At 43.5% G+C, this 17839-nt stretch overlaps 1 protein-coding gene across 4 annotated transcripts in view; it reads left to right on the top strand.

Annotated features, from left to right (window-relative positions):
• The first annotated feature begins 12314 nt into the window (after positions 1-12314).
• Positions 12315-17839, top strand: part of EIF4B (eukaryotic translation initiation factor 4B) — a 31490-nt gene continuing 25965 nt past the window's right edge. For 3 of the 4 annotated variants that reach the window (XM_081082534.1, XM_081082533.1, XM_081082532.1), the window contains exon 1: positions 12320-12534. In XM_081082534.1, coding sequence (XP_080938660.1) covers positions 12522-12534 — 13 coding nt within the window. In that variant the 5' untranslated portion in view covers positions 12320-12521. Of the gene's footprint in view, positions 12535-17839 lie in introns of all 4 variants that reach the window. The other variant, XM_081082535.1, reaches the window with a different exon arrangement.

Here is a 17839-nt window from a genome sequence, read left to right as displayed (position 1 = left end):
TTTACAGTTTCTTGTTTCATTTCCATAGTCTCTTACCTAACCTTTGCCAAAAATCCCATCTCCATCTAGTTCTGTTGATTTTAATCCTATCCATTCTATTCCAAAGGTTAGGGTGTTTGTTATCTCCATTCCAAGGTCACTACTCTACTGTTCTGTTAAGCTACAAGGAAGTAACTGAAGGAGATTATCCTAAGTAAAGATTATGTAGCTTAAGCGTGATTGCTCGTAGTTAAGGTGATTAACTACCCGGCTGGCACTTAGTTAAGGGGTTTTACTGATTTATTCCCTTTCTTAGTCCTGCTTAGTTAAGGGGTTTTACTGATTTATTCCCTTTCTTAGTCCTGTTAAATCCTAACTCCAGGGAAAAATCCCCACCTGGGGAAACAACCTTTCTCGGAGAGATGACCTTGGTTAAAACACATAACGCTAAGAAGGGGAGCAAACATATTAAGAACAGTATGCCATATATGCCAGGTCCCTTGAAACATATGCTGTGCAGATGTTTCTTCCCTGCAGCAACTGTGTCAAGCAGCATGCCCCGCAATGGGGATCAAGCCCACAACTTGGGCATATGCCCTGACTAGGAATCAAACCTGACTTTCTGGTTCATAGGTCAATGCTCAAACACTGAGCCATGCCAGTGGGCTGATGGCATTTTTATACACCAATAATGAATTCTCAGAAAGAGAAACTAAACAAATAATTCCATTTATCATGCAACAAAAAAATTAAGATACTTAGGAATAAACATAACCAAGGAGGTAAAAGACTTGTACTTGGAAAACTACAGGACATGGAAAAAAGAGATAGAGAAGGATATAAACAAGTGGAAGGATATACCATGTTCATGGGTTGGTAGAATTAACATCATTAAAATGTCCATATTACCCAAAGCAACCTACAGATTCAATGCAATCCCTATTAAAATATCAATGGCATATTTCACAGACTTAGAACAAATACTCCAAAAATGTATATGGAACCAAAAAAGACCCGAATACCCACAGCAATCTTGAGAAAGAACAAAGTTGGAGGGATCACAATACCAGATAACAAGTTATATTACAAAGCCACTGTAATCAAAACAGCCTGGTACTGGCACAAGAACAGGCATATTGATCAATGGAACAGAACAGAGACCCCAGATATTGACCCAAGCCATTATGCTCAATTAATATTTGTCAAAGGAGGCAAAAGCATACAATGGAATTAAGACAGTCTCTTCAATAAATGGTATTGGGAAATTGTGAAAAAAATGAAACTAGACCACCAATTTACACCATACACAAGAACAAACTCAAAATGGAATAAAGACTTAAATATAAGTCGTGAAACCATAAAAAACCTAGAAGAAACAATAGGCAGCAAAATCTCAGACATCTATCATAGCAATATGTTTGCGGATACATCTCCTAGAGCAGCCGTGGGCAAACTACGGCCCGCGGGCCGGATCTGGCCCATTTGAAATGAATAAAACTAAAAAAAAAAGACCGTACCCTTTTATGTAATGATGTTTACTTTGAATTTATATTAGTTCACACAAACACTCCATCCATGCTTTTGTTCCGGCCCTCCAGTCCAGTTTAAGAACCCATTGTGGCCCTCGAGTCAAAAAGTTTGCCCACCCCTGTACTAGAGCAAAGGAAACTAAGGAGAGAAAAAAATAAAATGGGACTACATCAAAATAAAGAGCTTCTGCACAGCAAAAGAAACCATCAACAAAATGAAAAGAAAGCCCACTGTATGGGAGAACATATTTAGCAATGATACATCTGATAAAGGGCTAATTTCCAAAATATATAAGGAACTCACAGAACTTACCAAAAGGAAGACAAACAATCCAATTAAAAAATAGGCAAAATACCTAAATAGGCACTTCTCCAAAAGGGATATACCGATGGGCAAGAAACATATGAAAAATGCTCAAAATCACTGATCATCAGAGAGATGCAAATTAAAACAACAATGAGGTATTGCCTCATACTTATCAGAATGGCTACCTTCAACAAATCAACAAATGACAAGTGCTGGTGAGAATGTGGAGAAAAGGGAACCCTAGTACACTGCTGATGGGAATGCAGACTGGTACAACCATTATGGAAAATAGTATAGAGCTTCCTCAAAAAATTAAATATGGAACTGCCATTTGACCCAGTTCTAGGAATATATCCTATGAGACCCGAAACACCAATGAGAAAGAATGTATGGGAGGAGGAACCAAATGGTGGCATAGATACACACCTGTACTTGCTGCCTTGCACAACCACATCAAAAGTACAACTAAAAGACAAAACGGATATCATCCATAACCATGGGGAGGCTGGCTGAGTGGATGTTATACAACGAGAAGGAAAGAGAAAAGCGCATTGAGACTGGTAGGAGGTGTGGAGGTGCGGAAGTGCGGAGGTACGGGGAGGCATGCGAAGAAACAAGCTGGCAACTGAATACACTGTTGTCTTTTTTAATTGGGAGGGAGATACAAGCTCTCAATTGCTCTGAACTTCAGTTCTGGGTGAGACTCTGGGGACCCAGACTTATACGGGGAGAAACTGGACTGTCTGGCATCAGGACAGGAACGCGAGGGCGGCTTTCTCACAGAGGTGCTAGCAGCAATCATTGTTCCTGCATGGGGCCATGGGACACAGAAACCCAGGGACCTCTTGGAGGCAGGACTGACTGGTAGCCATTGCTGTTTGCTCTGCCCTGATGATTCCCTGAGACCTCGCCCCACCCAATTTACAACCCCACCCAAACTGTGAGCAGAGACTTTTGCATATGAATGGCCTGTTCTTTTGCAATCTAAAACCTAACAAACTGCTGCTGGGTCAAAGAGCGCCTAAGCTTACAAAAGAAGGCCTAAGGCTTGACAGAAGCCTGCATTGTTTCACAGCTGGGCCTCATCTGGGCACTTCCAAACCCAAACAAAGAGGAGGAATCTGCAAATCTCTCTGTAACTCCTCCTGGGTGGCCCTAGGCAGTGGCTAACTTTACACCTCCTTGGAGATCCAAGAGCCAATGTACCCAGTGGTCAGAGTGAGACCATACCAGATTACAACTCTTCACATCCATAAGCGACACACTCAAGGGGCAGACTCAGTGAGACCAAAGCTCCACTGAAGCAAGTCCTGCCCCATAAGCATGTCTCTAGCACAGCAGTTCCCCCATTGTAGACATAGCTGGTCCTCACAGCCAATTCAATTCCTCCCAGTGATACCAACAGCAATCAAGACTTAACTACAACAAGATTGTGCACACAGCCCACAAAGGGGTGCACCAAGAGTGTCCGCCTCAGGTAATTAGGGAGGCTGAGCCACTGGGCCCTATAGGACACCTAGCACACAAAGCCACTCTATCAACACAGGGAAGCAGCCAAAATGCAGAGACAAAGAAACATGTCACAAACAAAAGAAATGGAGGCAAGCAAACTACTGGATATAGAGTTCAAAACCACGGTTATAAGGTTACTCAAGAATCTTCTAGAAACCTCCGAGAAATTTAGTGAGACCCTCAAGGATATGAAAAAGGACCAATTAGAAATTAAGCATACACTGACTGAAATAAAGATTAATATACAGAGATCCAACAGCAGACTAGAGGATCCCAAGAATCAAGTCAAAGGTTTGAAATACAAAGAAGCAAAAAACACCCAACCAGAGCCATAACCGTTTTGGCTCAGTGGATAGAGCGTCAGCCTGCAGAAAGAAAGGTCCCAGGTTCAATTCCAGTCAAGGGCATGTACCTTGGTTGTGGGCACATCCCCAGTAGGGGGTGTGCAGGAGGCAGCTGATCGATATTTCTCTCTCATCGATGTTTCTTACTCTCTATCCCTCTCCTTTCCTCTCTGTAAAAAATCAATAAAACATATTTTAAAAAAAAAGATTATGTGCTCTCTTGAGGGGTAACACCCCCTTAAGGGATATCACTTTCCATATATATATATATATATATATATAATTTTTAAAAAACCCAACCAGAAAAGCAAAAGGAAAAAAGAATCCAAAAATATGAAAATAGTGTAAGGAGCCTCTGAGACTTCAAACATACCAACATCCGAATTATGGGGGTGCCAGAAGAAGAGAGAGAGCAAGATATTGAAAACCTATTTGAAGAAATAATGACAGAAATTTTCCCCTACCTGGTGAAAGAAATAAACTTACAAGTCCAGGAAGCGCAGAGAACCCCAAACAAGAGGAATCCAAAGAGGACCACACCAAGACACATCATAATTAAAATGCCAAGGGCAAAAGATAAAGAGAGAATCTTAAAAGCAGTAAGAGAAAAACAGTTAGTTGCCTACAAGGGAGTGCCCATACGATTGTCAGCTGATTTCTCAACAGAAACTATGCAGGCCAGAAGGGAGTGGCAAGAAATATTCAAAATGATGAATAGCAAGAACCTACAACCAAGATTACTTTACCCAGCAAAGCTATCATTCAGAATTGAAGGTCAGATAAAGAGCTTCACAGATAAGAAAAAGCTAAAGGAGTTCATCACCACCAAACCAGTATTATATGAAATGCTGAAAGGTATCCTTTAAGAAGAGGAAGAAGAAGAAAAAGGTAAAGATACAAATTATGAACAACAAATACACATCTATCAACAAGTGAATCTAAAAATCAAGTGAATAAAAAATCTGATGAACAGAATAAACTGGTGAATATAATAGAATCAGGGGCATAGAAAGGGAATGGACTGACAATTCTCAGGGGGAAGAGGAGAAAGGGGTGTGGGAAGAGACTGGACAAAAATCGTACACCTATGGACGAGGACAGTGGGGGGATTAGAGCATGGGGTGGGGTGGGAACCTGGTGGAGGGGAGCTATGGAGGGGAAAAAGAGGAACAACTGTAATAATCTGAATAAAGATTTATTTTAAAAAAGAAAGAAAGGCCTTAACTGGTTTGGCTCAGCAGATAGAGCGTCGGCCTATGGACTCAAGGGTTCCAGGTTCGATTCCGGTCAAAGGCATGTACCTTGGTTGCGGGCACATCCCCAGTGGGGAGTGTGCAGAAGGCAGCTGATCAGTGTTTCTCTCTCATTGATGTTTCTAGCTCTCTATCCCTCTCCCTTCCTCTCCGTTAAAAAATTAATAAAATATATTTTTAAAAAAATAAATAAATAAGAAAGAAAGAATGCATGCACCCCTATGTTCATAGCAGCACAATTTACAATAGCTAAGATCAGGAAATAGCCCAAGTGCCCATCAGTAGATGAGTGAATAAAAAAGCTGTGGTACATTTACACCAGGGAATATACTATGCAACAGTAAAAAAGAAGGATCTCTTACCCTTTGAGAGAGCATGGAGAGACCTGAAGAGTATTATCCTAAGTGAAATAAGCCAGTCAGAGAAAGACAAGTATCACATGATCTCACTCATATGTGGAATCTAATGAACAAAGTAAATTGATAAACAAAATAGATCCAAAGACATAAAAGCATGGAACAGACTGTTGAATCTCAAAGGGAAGGTGTGGTGGGTGGGTGGGTGGGAAAAGATCAACCAAAGAACATGTATGCATATATGCATACCCCATGGACACAGACAATAGGGTGGTGAAGGCCTGGGGCGGAGGGTGGGAGCAGGCCAGAAGGGGTCAATGGGGGAGTGGGGACATATGTAATACTTTCAACAATACAGATTTTTTAAAAATAGAACCCCTATATAATACTAATATATATTTAAAATTAACCTTACACATTCAAAACTCAGTGATAAAAAGACTTACTTTAGATAAATACACGTTGTTAAAGTAATAATAAATGTTGCTTCGATTGTGTGGTCATAAAGCAGAAAACAATGACAATTTATTATTTCAGCTATACAAGCTAAACAAAATGGAAGTAACTGGCATATGAACCATATTCTCTTATTAATGGACTATAGCCCCCATGCACAAAATTTGTGCAAGGGTAGGCCTTGGTTCCCCTGGCTGCCGGTACCAGCTTCCCTCTGGCACCCGGGACCTGGGCTTCCCTCCAGCTGCCAGCAGGCACCAGGGAACCAGGCTTCCCTTACAGCCCCGGCTTAGTTCGGAAGGTTTGTCCAGAAGGACATCCGGAAAGATGTCTGGTCTAATTAGCATATTATGCTTTTATTATTATAGATTAGCTTAGTCCTGGTTATCTGAAAAATGTCTTTGCCAGTTTTACCAGGAGAAAGATCATAATATCCACAATTAGCATCACCAATTCATAAAATGACAAAAAAGATCTTTGAAATCATCTAGTCAAATGCCCTCCTTTTGCAGATTAGAATTCTAAGGCTCAGAGAGGGACAGGGAATGTTTTATATAACTAAAATGTTTTAAAATATATTTTTATTGATTTCAGAGAGGAAGAAGGAGAGGGAGAGGGAGAGGGAGAGGGAGATAGAAACAGCAATGATGAGAGAGAATCATTGACGGGCTGCCTCCTCCACACCCCCTAGTGGGGATGGAGCCTGCAACCTAGGCATGTGCTCTTGACTGGAATCAAACCCAGGACCCTTCAGCCCGCAGGCCGACACTCTATCCACAGAGCCAACCCAGCTAGGGCTATATAACTAAAATTTATTAATGTATTTGAGGTTGTTGTTTTTTTTATAGGAAGGGAACATTTTTTTTGTTTGTTTTGTTTTTGTTTAGAGGGAGGAAGGGAGAGAGAAAGATGTGAGAGAGAAACATTGATCGGTTGCCTCCCTTACGTGCCCTGACCAGGGATCCAATCAAAACCTAGGTATGTGTTCTGACTGAGAATCAAACCAGCCATCTTTTGGTGTACAGAATGACACTCCCAACCAACCGCGCTACATAGGCCAAGGCTATACTTGAGATTTTTTTTAACTGCCATGTATAATTATTTGCTATTTATATATGTTTATTTGTGTGTGTTGTGTGTGTATATTTAACAGGATGGTTTTCAAAAGAAAATCTGGACAATTTCAACCAAGTTATTGTGAAAACCTCAAATATTACGTTAAGCCAATTAGCTTAGTAAATTCAGTCTCTGGAAAATAAACATATGCATTTGCTTGTTTGCTTTATTTTAACCTAGTTTCCAAACATTTTTCAGTTTGAAAAAGTCTAAAAGAGGAAACTTTTTTTGCTCTTTTCCTGCGGAAGAAACCACTGGATTTAAGGGCTACATTTTCCAGTTTAATGAACACTAAACGAATCCAGGTATATGAATCAATATGTGCTATGATAGCCTCGATGAATATAATTCCTTAAAAGTCTGACTGTAGCAACAACAAATATATACTGAGCACTAATAATGTTCCAGATGCTAATGCACAGAAAACACAAAGATAATCAACATGAATTCTGCCCTTGAGGAGTTGATGGAGGAGGAGTGAAGGCAATTCAAGGAGGAAAATGACAAATGCCAAAAGAAGATACAGGCACAGTCCTGGGGGAGTTCAGAGAAAGAAGCTCAAAAAAAGCTTCCTAGAAAAGATGACATTTGAAGAGCCTTGATTATTGACCCATTTGGTAGTGAATGAGGAATGAGTATTCAGGCAAAACAAAGAGCAAAGGGCGGGGGGGGGGGGGAGAGAATAAGTTAGAAAAGCACAGGTGTGCATGTTTGGAATTTAACTACAGACAAGGGAGGATAGTAGAAAAAAAGTGATTTGGGGCTGGAGTATACCAGTCTTGAATGTCCACCCAAGCCAATTAGAGAGAGTCACGGAAAGTTTGTTAGCAGGGGAATGTATTCAGAACTGTGCTTTAGGAAAATAAATCTAGTAGCTTCACATTACACGGGTTGACGCAGGAAGACTCATTAGGAGACTGATGCAGTGGTCAGGGTAAAACATGATAAGGGAAATGGAGAAGAGGATATGAATGTGAGACATTGCAAATGTCAGGAATTGTAAAGTGATTTGCAATAACCAATTTCTGACCCACAGAAACTGAAATAATAAGTGTTTGCTGTTTTAGGGTAATTTGTTATATAGTAATCAATAACTACCAGTTTGTTTCTTCTGGATTCTTCAGAACAAATGCTACAAAGTGGTGGTTGTAGACTTATCTTGAGATTTTAAGGTTGTTGTTGTTGTTGTTGTTGTTGTTAATGCTCACCAGAGAGTGTTTTCTTCCCATTGATTTTTAGAGAGAGGGGAAGAGAGGGAGAGGGGGGAGGAGGGAAAGAGAAGCATTGATGTGAGACACACATCAATTGGTTGTCTCCCTCAAGTGCCTTCTCCCAGGGCTGAGGATCCAACCTATAACCCAGGTATGTGACTTTGACTGGAAATCAAAACCTCGAACCTTCCGTGTGAGGGCCAATGCTCTAATCACTAAGCAATCTTTTGGTGTACAGGATCACACTCCAACCAACTGAGCCACGTGGCCAGGGTCCGAATCATTATTTTTAAATAGTATTAATAGTATTAACTTTCAAGGGCCATTGTGAGGGCTATGCAAATTAGTTTTTTAACTGCCTATATTACCATGAAATATATAGGTGCTTAGAAAATGAAAGTCTCTCCCTACCTTGTACATCCCTACCTTATTTGGCTTTTCTCAGAACTTTCTGAAATCTGTCCCCAATAGTAATTGGGTCAATGCTTTTTTTGCTTAATTCTCAGATATCATTCCATTTTAATGATCCAAACCAGAAGAAATATAAAATCTCAGGCTCACCCCAGGCCTACTGAATTGGAATATGGCTTTTTACAAACTCTCTTGGTGATTCACAAGCACATTAAAATGTGAGAAGCACTGAACTGGTAGCCACCTCAAACTTAATATGGCCAAAACAGAGCCCACACACCCTCTCCAAACCTGCTCTATGCCAGGCTTTGCCATCTAAGTAAATAGCATCACCCATATGTTCATGCCAAAAACTTGGGAGTCATCTTTGACAGCTCCCTCTCCTGTGCCCTCCATGTATAAGCAATCACCAAGCCTACTTCCAAAATAGGTCTGCATCTATCCCTTTCCATCTCTATACTCATGTCCGGGCCACCATCTTCTCTCACCAGGATTATAGCAGGTAGGGCTGACTTATCCAGTAGGCACAGCCGGCAAAGTGCCTAGTCCCCACCATTAAGGTTAAAGAAAATGTTTTCATGTGTTATTTATCCTATCTAATAAAAGAGAAACATGGTAATTAGCATACGACCGCTACCCTTCCCATTGGCTAATCAGGGCAATATGCAAATTAACTGCCAGCCAAGATGGCGGCCGGCAGCCAGGCAGCTTGAAACTAACATGAGGCTTGCTTGCTTCAGTGAAGGAGGACTCCAACGTTAGCCTGCCACTGCAGACCTCTGAGCTGCAACTCTAAGCAACTATGTAACAAATATAGAAGCTAAACAAAACCCCAGAAACCTGCTTTAGTCCGCTGGGCTTCAGTCAGCAGGATCGCAACATTGTAAACAAAGGCCAGAAACCTGCTTTCAGCAGCGGAGGCCTAAGAGCTGGAGCCAAGCCTCAAAGCTAAAGCTGGCCCAGAATAAAAAAATAAGAAAAAAACGAGTGGTTGGGAGCTTCAATCCTCAGCCCCTCACCCAGACTGGCCAGGCACCCCAGTGAGGACCCCCCCACCCTGAAGGGTGTGTGACCAGCTGCAAACAGCCATCATCCCCTCACCCAGGCTGGTCAGGCACCCCAGTAGGGACTCCCACCCTGAAGGATGTGTGACCAGCTGCAAACAGCCATCATCCCCACACCCAGGCTGGCCAGGCACCCCAGTGGGGACCCCCACCCTGATCCAGGACACCCTTCAGGGCAAACCAGCCGGCACCCACCCGTGCACCAGGCCACTATCCTATATAGTAAAAGGGTAATATGCCTCCCAGCACCGGGATCAGCGGAGCCGCGAGGCCTCCAAGCACCGGGATCACTGTGACAGGGGGCAGCGCCCAAACCCCCTGATCGCCCTGCGGCTCTGTGTGTGACAGGGGGCGGGGCCACAACCTCCCTATCGGCCCTGCTCTGTTCGTGACAGGTGAAGGTGCCCCAACCCCCTGATCGGCCCTGCTCTGTGGGTGATAGAGGACGGCACCCCAACCCCCTGATCCGCCCTGCTCTGTGTGTGACGGGGGTGGTGTGCCAACTCCCCTATTGGCCCTACTCTGTGAGTGACAGGGGGGAGCTCCCCAACCCCCTGATGGGCCCTGCTCTGTGCGTGACGGGGGGGAGCTCCCCAACCCCCTGATGGGCCCTGCTCTGTGCGTGACGGGGGGGGGAGCTCCCCAACCCCCTGATTGGCCCTGCTCTGTGCGTGACAGGGGGTGGCGCCACAACCTCCCAATCGGCCCTACCCTGAGCGTGACTGAGGGTGGCATCGCAACCTCCCAATCCGCCCTGCTCTGTGCATGACAGGGGGCGGTGCCCCAACTCCCCAATCGGCCCTGCTCTGAGCCCAACCAGGGGCTGCACCTAGGGATTGGGCCTGCCCTCTGCCACCCGGGAGCAGGCCTAAGCCAGCAGGTCGTTATCTCCCAAGGTGTCCCAGACAGGCCGGGCTGAAGGATTCCCCCTCCCCCCCGAGTGCACAAATTTTTGTGCAACAGGCCTCTAGTATATATATAAAAGGCTAATATGCAAAGTGTCCCCTTGGGAGTTCGACGGGGAGACCGGGAGTTCCATCGCTGGCTATGACGTGCGCTGACCACCAGAGAGTAGCACAGAATGAAGGCCTTGGCCAGCAGTCAGAAGGCCCCAATCGGCTCTGATTGCCAGCCAGGCCTAGGGATCCTACCCATGGCACAAATTTCGTGCACCGGGCCTCTAGCATTAATATATTTGTCTTTATACCAATAATCATAAAATATAATTTTTAATATTGCTTTTATGGAGAAAGGAGCCTATAAAGGCAAAAGTGCCTAGAGTCTACAAAATGTTATAATGGGGCTGAGCTGGTATGGCTTGGTGGTTGAACACTGACCTATGAACCAGGAGGTCACAGTTCGATTCTAGGTCAGGGCACATGCCCAGGTTGTGGGTTTGATCCCCATTGTGGGTGTGCAGGAGGCAGCTGATCAATGATAGTCTCTCATCTTTAATGTTTCTATCTCTCTCTCCCTTCCTCTCTGAAACTAACAAAAATATATATTTTTTTAAAAAGAAAAGTCATAATGGGGCTCCGGCAGCAACAACCTTTTAACTAACTGGTCTTTCTCTTCCATTACTGCATCTGTATAATCCACTCTCCATTCAACAGTCTGAGTATTCTTGCTGTGGCCTCTCTTTTTTTGCATTAAAGTATAACGTCTATAAGTAAAATGCACATATTTTAAGTGTACTATGCGATGAATTTTTACATAAATACACACTCATAACCACCAACCACATCAAGATACTAATCCTTCTCAAATTTTTATTTCAACTAATGACATTCCCTTATACAAAATCTTCCATGCTCTCCCAACCCACTTGGAATAACATCAAACTACTAACCCTGGTTTACAAAGCCACACGTGATCCAACCTCTACCTAGTTCTCAAACTTCATCTTGTACCCCTCCCTTACCATGCTCCAGCTGCCAGCCTTTAAATTCTTCAACGTGCCAAGATGTTCCAGCCTTGGAGCTTTTGACCTAGCTGTGCATCCTCTGCCTTCTCCTAAAACTCCTGAAGATGTTCACAGGGCTGGCTATTTGTAATTCAGGTCTCGGTTTAAATGTCACTACCTCAGAGACTTGCCTTCCCTGATAAGGCAATCTAAAGCTGCACCCCGTCACCTTTTCTCAACATCACCTTGATTACGAAGTGCTTATTTTTCCCTTACTGGACTGCAACCTCCTTTGGGGAGGTTTTGTTATCTCTTGTACTTAAAAAAGCCAGTTAACAGTACCTGACACATGGTAGCTACCCAATGAAATGTTTCACTGAGTGAAATGCTAATATGACAAATAAGATAAAGTGTAGCATTAGCTGGAGAAGCATGGATAGCACGCTTCTGTGAAAAATGGAGCCTGAGTTTGACTGAACCAAGCCAGTCAGTAAAAGGAAGGATTAAATGAGGTAAAAACCCATGGCAAGTAAGTGTTCCCTATCTTTTACTTTCTAATTCCTTCTAAACATGCCCAATTAGAACCATCCTTACCCAGGATTGTGGGCTGGTTTTGCTTCAACAAACAGAAATTTAAAAAGAAACTCCGAATGCTCGCCTTCAGAAAATCAATTGTAGCTGACCCATTCTGAGTTCCAGCCGGTTCCATTCCCTCCCAGGGTAGCCAACGCGGTCCCGCCCCTTCCGCTGACCCCACCGACAGGAAGTCCGGGCACCAGGAGACCCCGCCCCGGGCTCAGGCCCTGCCCCTGGTCGGCACGTAAGGCTACGTAAAGCGTTAGGGGTTTCGCGACAGCCCAGGCCCCACCCCTTAGGCCACACGTCGCGTAGGTCTTCCCGTAGGACACTGCGCCACCTCCTCACGCAGCTCTACGAACCCAGAACAGCAACGCCCCGCCTCCTGTCTCACTCTTCACCTCCCCGCCCCCTCCCAGTTTCGCGACTCCTAGCCCGGCGCTCCCGCTATAATCACGTGATTGCCTCATCCGGGTCCTTTGCGTTCTCTCTCCCTCTCCCAACATGGCGGCCTCAGGTGAGTGAGCGGCCGAGTGCGTCCAAGGACCGGGTTCCCAAGCCACTCTCCGAGCCTGATCTCCTGATTCCCTGGAGTCGGGGAGTCGGCGGCACTGCTTCCCTTGGGATTTGGAGGCTGCGGCAGGCTGGTGACTTGGCCCTGTTAGGTTACCGCCTCGGGATATTTAGGGGGGAGGGGGAGGGGAAGGACACCCTCCCCCTCACCCCCTTTTCACCCCATCTGCGCGAGGTTGGAGCGGGGAGTAATGATGGACTCTGGCTTGAGTTGGAACGGAGAGGAGGCACAGAAAGATCGGCGGGAGGTGGGAGGCCTTCTCGGAGACGCGACGCGCTGTGCCAGCGGGAAGGCGTGGAGGAAAGGAGGAGGCGGTTGGCGCGCGGACGGGTGCACGCTAGACCAGGTCTCCCGGGCGCGAGGCCGTTGCGGACGGGAGTGGGGGCAGGGGATGGGGGGGGCGGGGGCAGTTAGAACCCGAGCGCGAGTAGCTGGAGGGGCGGGAGGTGGCAGTGGTGCGCGTGCGCGGGAGGAGAGCTGAAGGTAGTGGAGACGGGCGCGCCTTGAAAGCACGCGCGAGAGCGCAGATGGCAAGACTTCACGCTCCTGTGTTGTTTTATGTCCTTCCACTTCCCCTTTTGGAGTGTGGCCCGGCCTGTGTATTGCAAGGGTCTGCGTTAGGCTTGGAGGTTGGAGTTACAGAGTTAGGTGGGATTGGGAAACCCACTGGTGCACCCACGTGTTGGAAGAGAGGAAGCAGGGTGGAGTCAGGTTTCTAGTAAGTCAACACATTTTTACTGAATGCAAACTAGACTAGCACACGGTTCATGGTGTTGGAGATACTGTGATGAGCAAGATCAGATCCCATGACAGCTTCCATTTTGGTTGAATTTTTATACTTTCAATGGTGGGATTCAGCTCTTTATTTTTTTCTGAGATAATTGAACAACTAGGAGTGATTTTAAAATAATACTAGTTGCTCGAGTTGGTTTCTGTTTAGACTTCTTGGAGGGAGGGAATATCGCTGCCATGCAAGTCTATTTACATTTCTAATGAAATTAGCAGTGAGCTGTGCAGCATTTTGTAGCATTAATTTTGGTTTTGGGGACATAAGGTAGGCATTCCTAATCTGAGGATTCAAACCACGGGGATGGAAAATACTGGGGGGAGAGGGGGGAGGGAATGTTGTGTTGCTGGCATATACTATGTAGTTACCCTGTACTGGGCATGTATAGACTTTTTGTATTACTCCCTAAACAGTACAGTGTAACAACTCTTTACATACCATAACTTTGTATTAGGTATTGGAAGTAATTTAGAGGTGATTTAAAGTATACGGGAGGATTTTATAGTGTATATGCAAATACTATGCCATTCTGAATAAAGTACTTGAGCATATGAGGAATTTTAGTATCCACAGAGGCCCAGGAAAAACCCCCTACAGTACCAAGGATCCACTAGTTCCTTTTCCCTGGCCCGACCTTGCATACTACAAAATATTTATTGAGCCCCTGCTGTCTCTGGACACTCATTTACCACCAAGAATTTATCATCTCTGTTATTACATAGGAGACTAAGGATTTTGTATGTCTTTGCAGAATGTTGAGGGAATTGAGATGCATTTGAACATCATACCTTTTCATCGATGTAGCACTAGACAATTAACCAAGCACTTTTGTGTCTCTTGTTTCGTTTGATGCTCTGAGATAAATGTAGCTAGATGGTGGTATCTCCCAGCTGAAGAAGATGAAATTATTTGTTCAAGGTCATACTGTATGCAGGTGGCAGAGCAAAGTCAAAATCTTTGAGACTCCTGACTCTTCTCCATTATCAACTTGGAAATAACAAGGTTGGCTTCCATGTCATAAGTTCTGGGTGCTGCCCAAAAGCTTCATCTGAAACAAAGTGCTTATTCAGCCTGCATTTGCCATCATAACAGCTTAGTGTCATATTTAGTGAAAAAGCTATACTCCCTTTCTCCGTAACTTTTGTGGAATTTTTAAAAGTGGAAGACATGTTAGCTATTTGTGTCATTGATTTCACAGAGTTGAGTGAAAACCAGAAGGGTTAACAGGATTTGCTTAGTGATATCTCCTGTTCAATATTTACTCTTCCTTGGAAGCTCTCATCTCCTTTAATTCCTTAAATCTCTTTAGATTGTGAACTATGCTAGTATCTGACAGTCTGCCCTTGAAGAATTTGGAGTTTATCAAAATTCTTTACCTACTTTGAATCTTTTCCAATTAATCACACTAATTTTGTTGAGTGACCAGTATTCCCAGATATTGGTCACTCAACCAATATGGCTGTAGTGATCCTATATAATAAAAGGGTGACATGCAAATTGACCCTAATGGTGGAACAACCAGAACGACTGCTAGACCAGTTGCTATGAGGCGCACTGACCACCTCTTGGTCCTTTTCCACAGCCTGCAGGCTCCGATCGCCTGATGGCGAACAGGGAACCAGGGATGGGTGCCAGGCCAAGGCCCCCGCCCCACCAGTGCCCGGCCAGTCGCCGCGCACACACACAGGGCGACCCATGGTGGGGGTCGGGCCAGCAAGTGGGCAGAAACAGCCCACCTCTTGGTCCCTTCCCCTGGCTGTCAGGCACCTATCACCAGATGGCAAAGGGGGAACCGTGGGTGGGTGGCGGCAGGGGGCAGGGCTGGCTTCGGGCAGCTGGGGAAGATGGCCCTGATCGCAGGCCAGGCCTAGGCACCATACCCGCACACAAATTTCGTGTGCTAGGCCTCTAGTAAAACTATAAAATTCTCAGTGTAATTTCAGTATATTTCTTGATGTTAAATGTTTGATACAGGTTAATTTTTCAGACTAAAATGCTTTAAAACTGGAAATAGTATTTATACATGCCCACAAAAGGCCTTTTTCATTTGCTTAACACTTATAAAATGCCATTATATGTGGGATCTTGTTTGATTGTTTATAGAAAGAGGATGGTGTCCAATGATGGTTTTTGTACATCACTTGGTACAACTGAACCTTATAGTCAGTTAAAAATAGTTACATTGGTTGCTATAGATGCTATTCACATATTACCTATTTTCAAATCCCATCCTCTATCTACCATGTCTGTTACTCTGGGAATAATATACTCAGAATCAGAAGGCCAAAACTAAAACTTAATGACAATTCAAGTACAAATACAGAGAGTAGTGTCAAAGTAAAAATGTTTCTAAGTAATGTCATTTAAATACACACTTTAAACAGCTTTGATATATAATTCACATACCATATATGTAAGGCTTAGAATGCAATACCCTACTATTTGGTATTAGTCTCAAAACAGCCTAGAATTTATTCTCTTTTCATGATGGTGTGAGAAAGAATGAACTTCAGGTGGGTGTGTTTGTTTTTTAACCAAGTGCTTATTTGTAATTAAGTATGTGTATGTACAATTTTAAGTGCATATACCAAAGTCAGTTTCTCAGATTTGTGATAAATATTGCTTTGGTCCTAATGGTAGGAAAATGCCCAAAGCAAGAAGTTATTCTTAAATTTTTATAGCTCCTCTCTCTCTTACAGATAATCTCCAAGTACTTTGTGTAGTGGTTAGCATGATGTGTTTATTTTTTATTTTTATAATTATCAAATTGAGTGGAAAGGTGAGGAAAGGGCAGTAGGCATTTTCCTCAGACTGTCAAGATGAAATTGGGCAGAGAAGAAGGGTTCATATTTACCTGAACCCAGGGGTTGAAGTGATGGAGCTTATTAGTTCTGACTTAGTCTCTATTCTCTACTCTGCTGAACTATAATGCAGTAAAGGTAAAGCCTCTCAACATCATGATATCGCATTGTATGAAACCTCTTCAGTCTGGGCTCTAATTACTGTAGTTCTAGATACTCTTGTATTTGGGTCCATTGATTGCATTTATACAATGCTGTTTCTTTAAGGAAACATTTGTTAATCACTATTCTTTCATTCTGGAGGATATGGCGAGATTCACTTCCTTTAAAAGAAACAGCTTATCCATTAGCAGTCATTTATCCTCACCCCTCCTCCAACATTAATCTGTTTCTTTGTATTTACCTGTTCTGAATATCTTATACAATATGTGGACTTTGTTATTAGCTTCCTTCGCTTAGCATGTTTTCAGGATTCATTTGTATTGTAGGATGTATGGGAACTCAGTCCTTATTGCCAAATTGTATGGACATCTATATTTTATTTATCCGTTCATCAGTTAATGGACATTTGGGTTGTTTCCAGGTTTTTTTGCCTAGTATGAATAATACTGCTGTGATCTTATACAGGTTTTTATGACACTTTCTGACTTTCTTAGCCTGTGGTTACTAAAACATTCAAAAGAGTTGATAACCCTATAAAGTAAGTGGGACTTAGTCTGACAGGATCTAAAATTAAGAAACTTAATTTTTGACAAAGCCTTGTTACTCGAACTCCCCTTCCTAAATAAGAGATTAAGAAAGGTGCAGGAGTGGATGGCGTTGTACAACCAAAAAGCTTTATTGCTTATAGTACTTTAAGATGTCCTCTGTTTTGAAATACAGAACTATCAGCCAGTCTCTATGGATTTTATGACTCCAATAGCTGCCAATTGTGTTTTTATTAGCAATACAAAGAAAGCATATTTTCTACATTCTGCAACCTGATAATCCTGAATACTTGGTTTATTGCCGTCACTTTTCTGCTGCTGTACTTTATGTTGGGCTAACATTTCCTTTTATGTGTCCTTTTATTTATTAATGTGAAAATAACATAACAGTGGTCCTCAACCAGGGGCAATTTTGTCTCCCCCCCAGGAGGCATATAGCAGTGTCTGGAGGCATTTTTTATTGTGGGGTGGGGACTTCTCTATTGGCATCTAATGAATAGAAACTAGAGATGCTAGTAACATTCTGCAATGCACAGGACAGTCCCCTCAACAGAATTACCTAGCCTACAATGTCAGTGGTATAGAAATTGAGAAACTGACAGAGTTAAGTTGATTGGTTGTCTTTATTTTTTTATATATCATAACAAATTCTGTTTATTGAGAATGCTAGAGATGTATTATTTCTTGTTTAAGGGCAAAAATTTTGAAAACTACTTTCTTTTTAAGATGTCTTAAAAATACATTTTTATTGATTTCGGAGAGGAGAGGGAGAGATAGTAGCATCAGTGATGAGAGAGAATCATGGGTGGGCTGCCTCCTGCACACCCCACACTGGGAATGGAGCCTGCAACTCGGGCATGTGCTCTGACCGGGAATCGAACCGTGACCTCCTGGTTCATAGGTTGGTGCTCAACCACTGAGCCATGCCAGCTGGGTTTAAGATCTGTTATTTA

This window comes from Myotis nattereri (assembly GCF_964212035.1).
Source record: "Myotis nattereri genome assembly, chromosome: 2".
In the NCBI taxonomy this organism is placed as follows: Eukaryota; Metazoa; Chordata; class Mammalia; order Chiroptera; family Vespertilionidae; genus Myotis; species Myotis nattereri.
The sequence above is the reverse complement of the archived record's forward strand: the minus strand, read 5'-3'. Positions and strand labels throughout refer to the sequence as shown.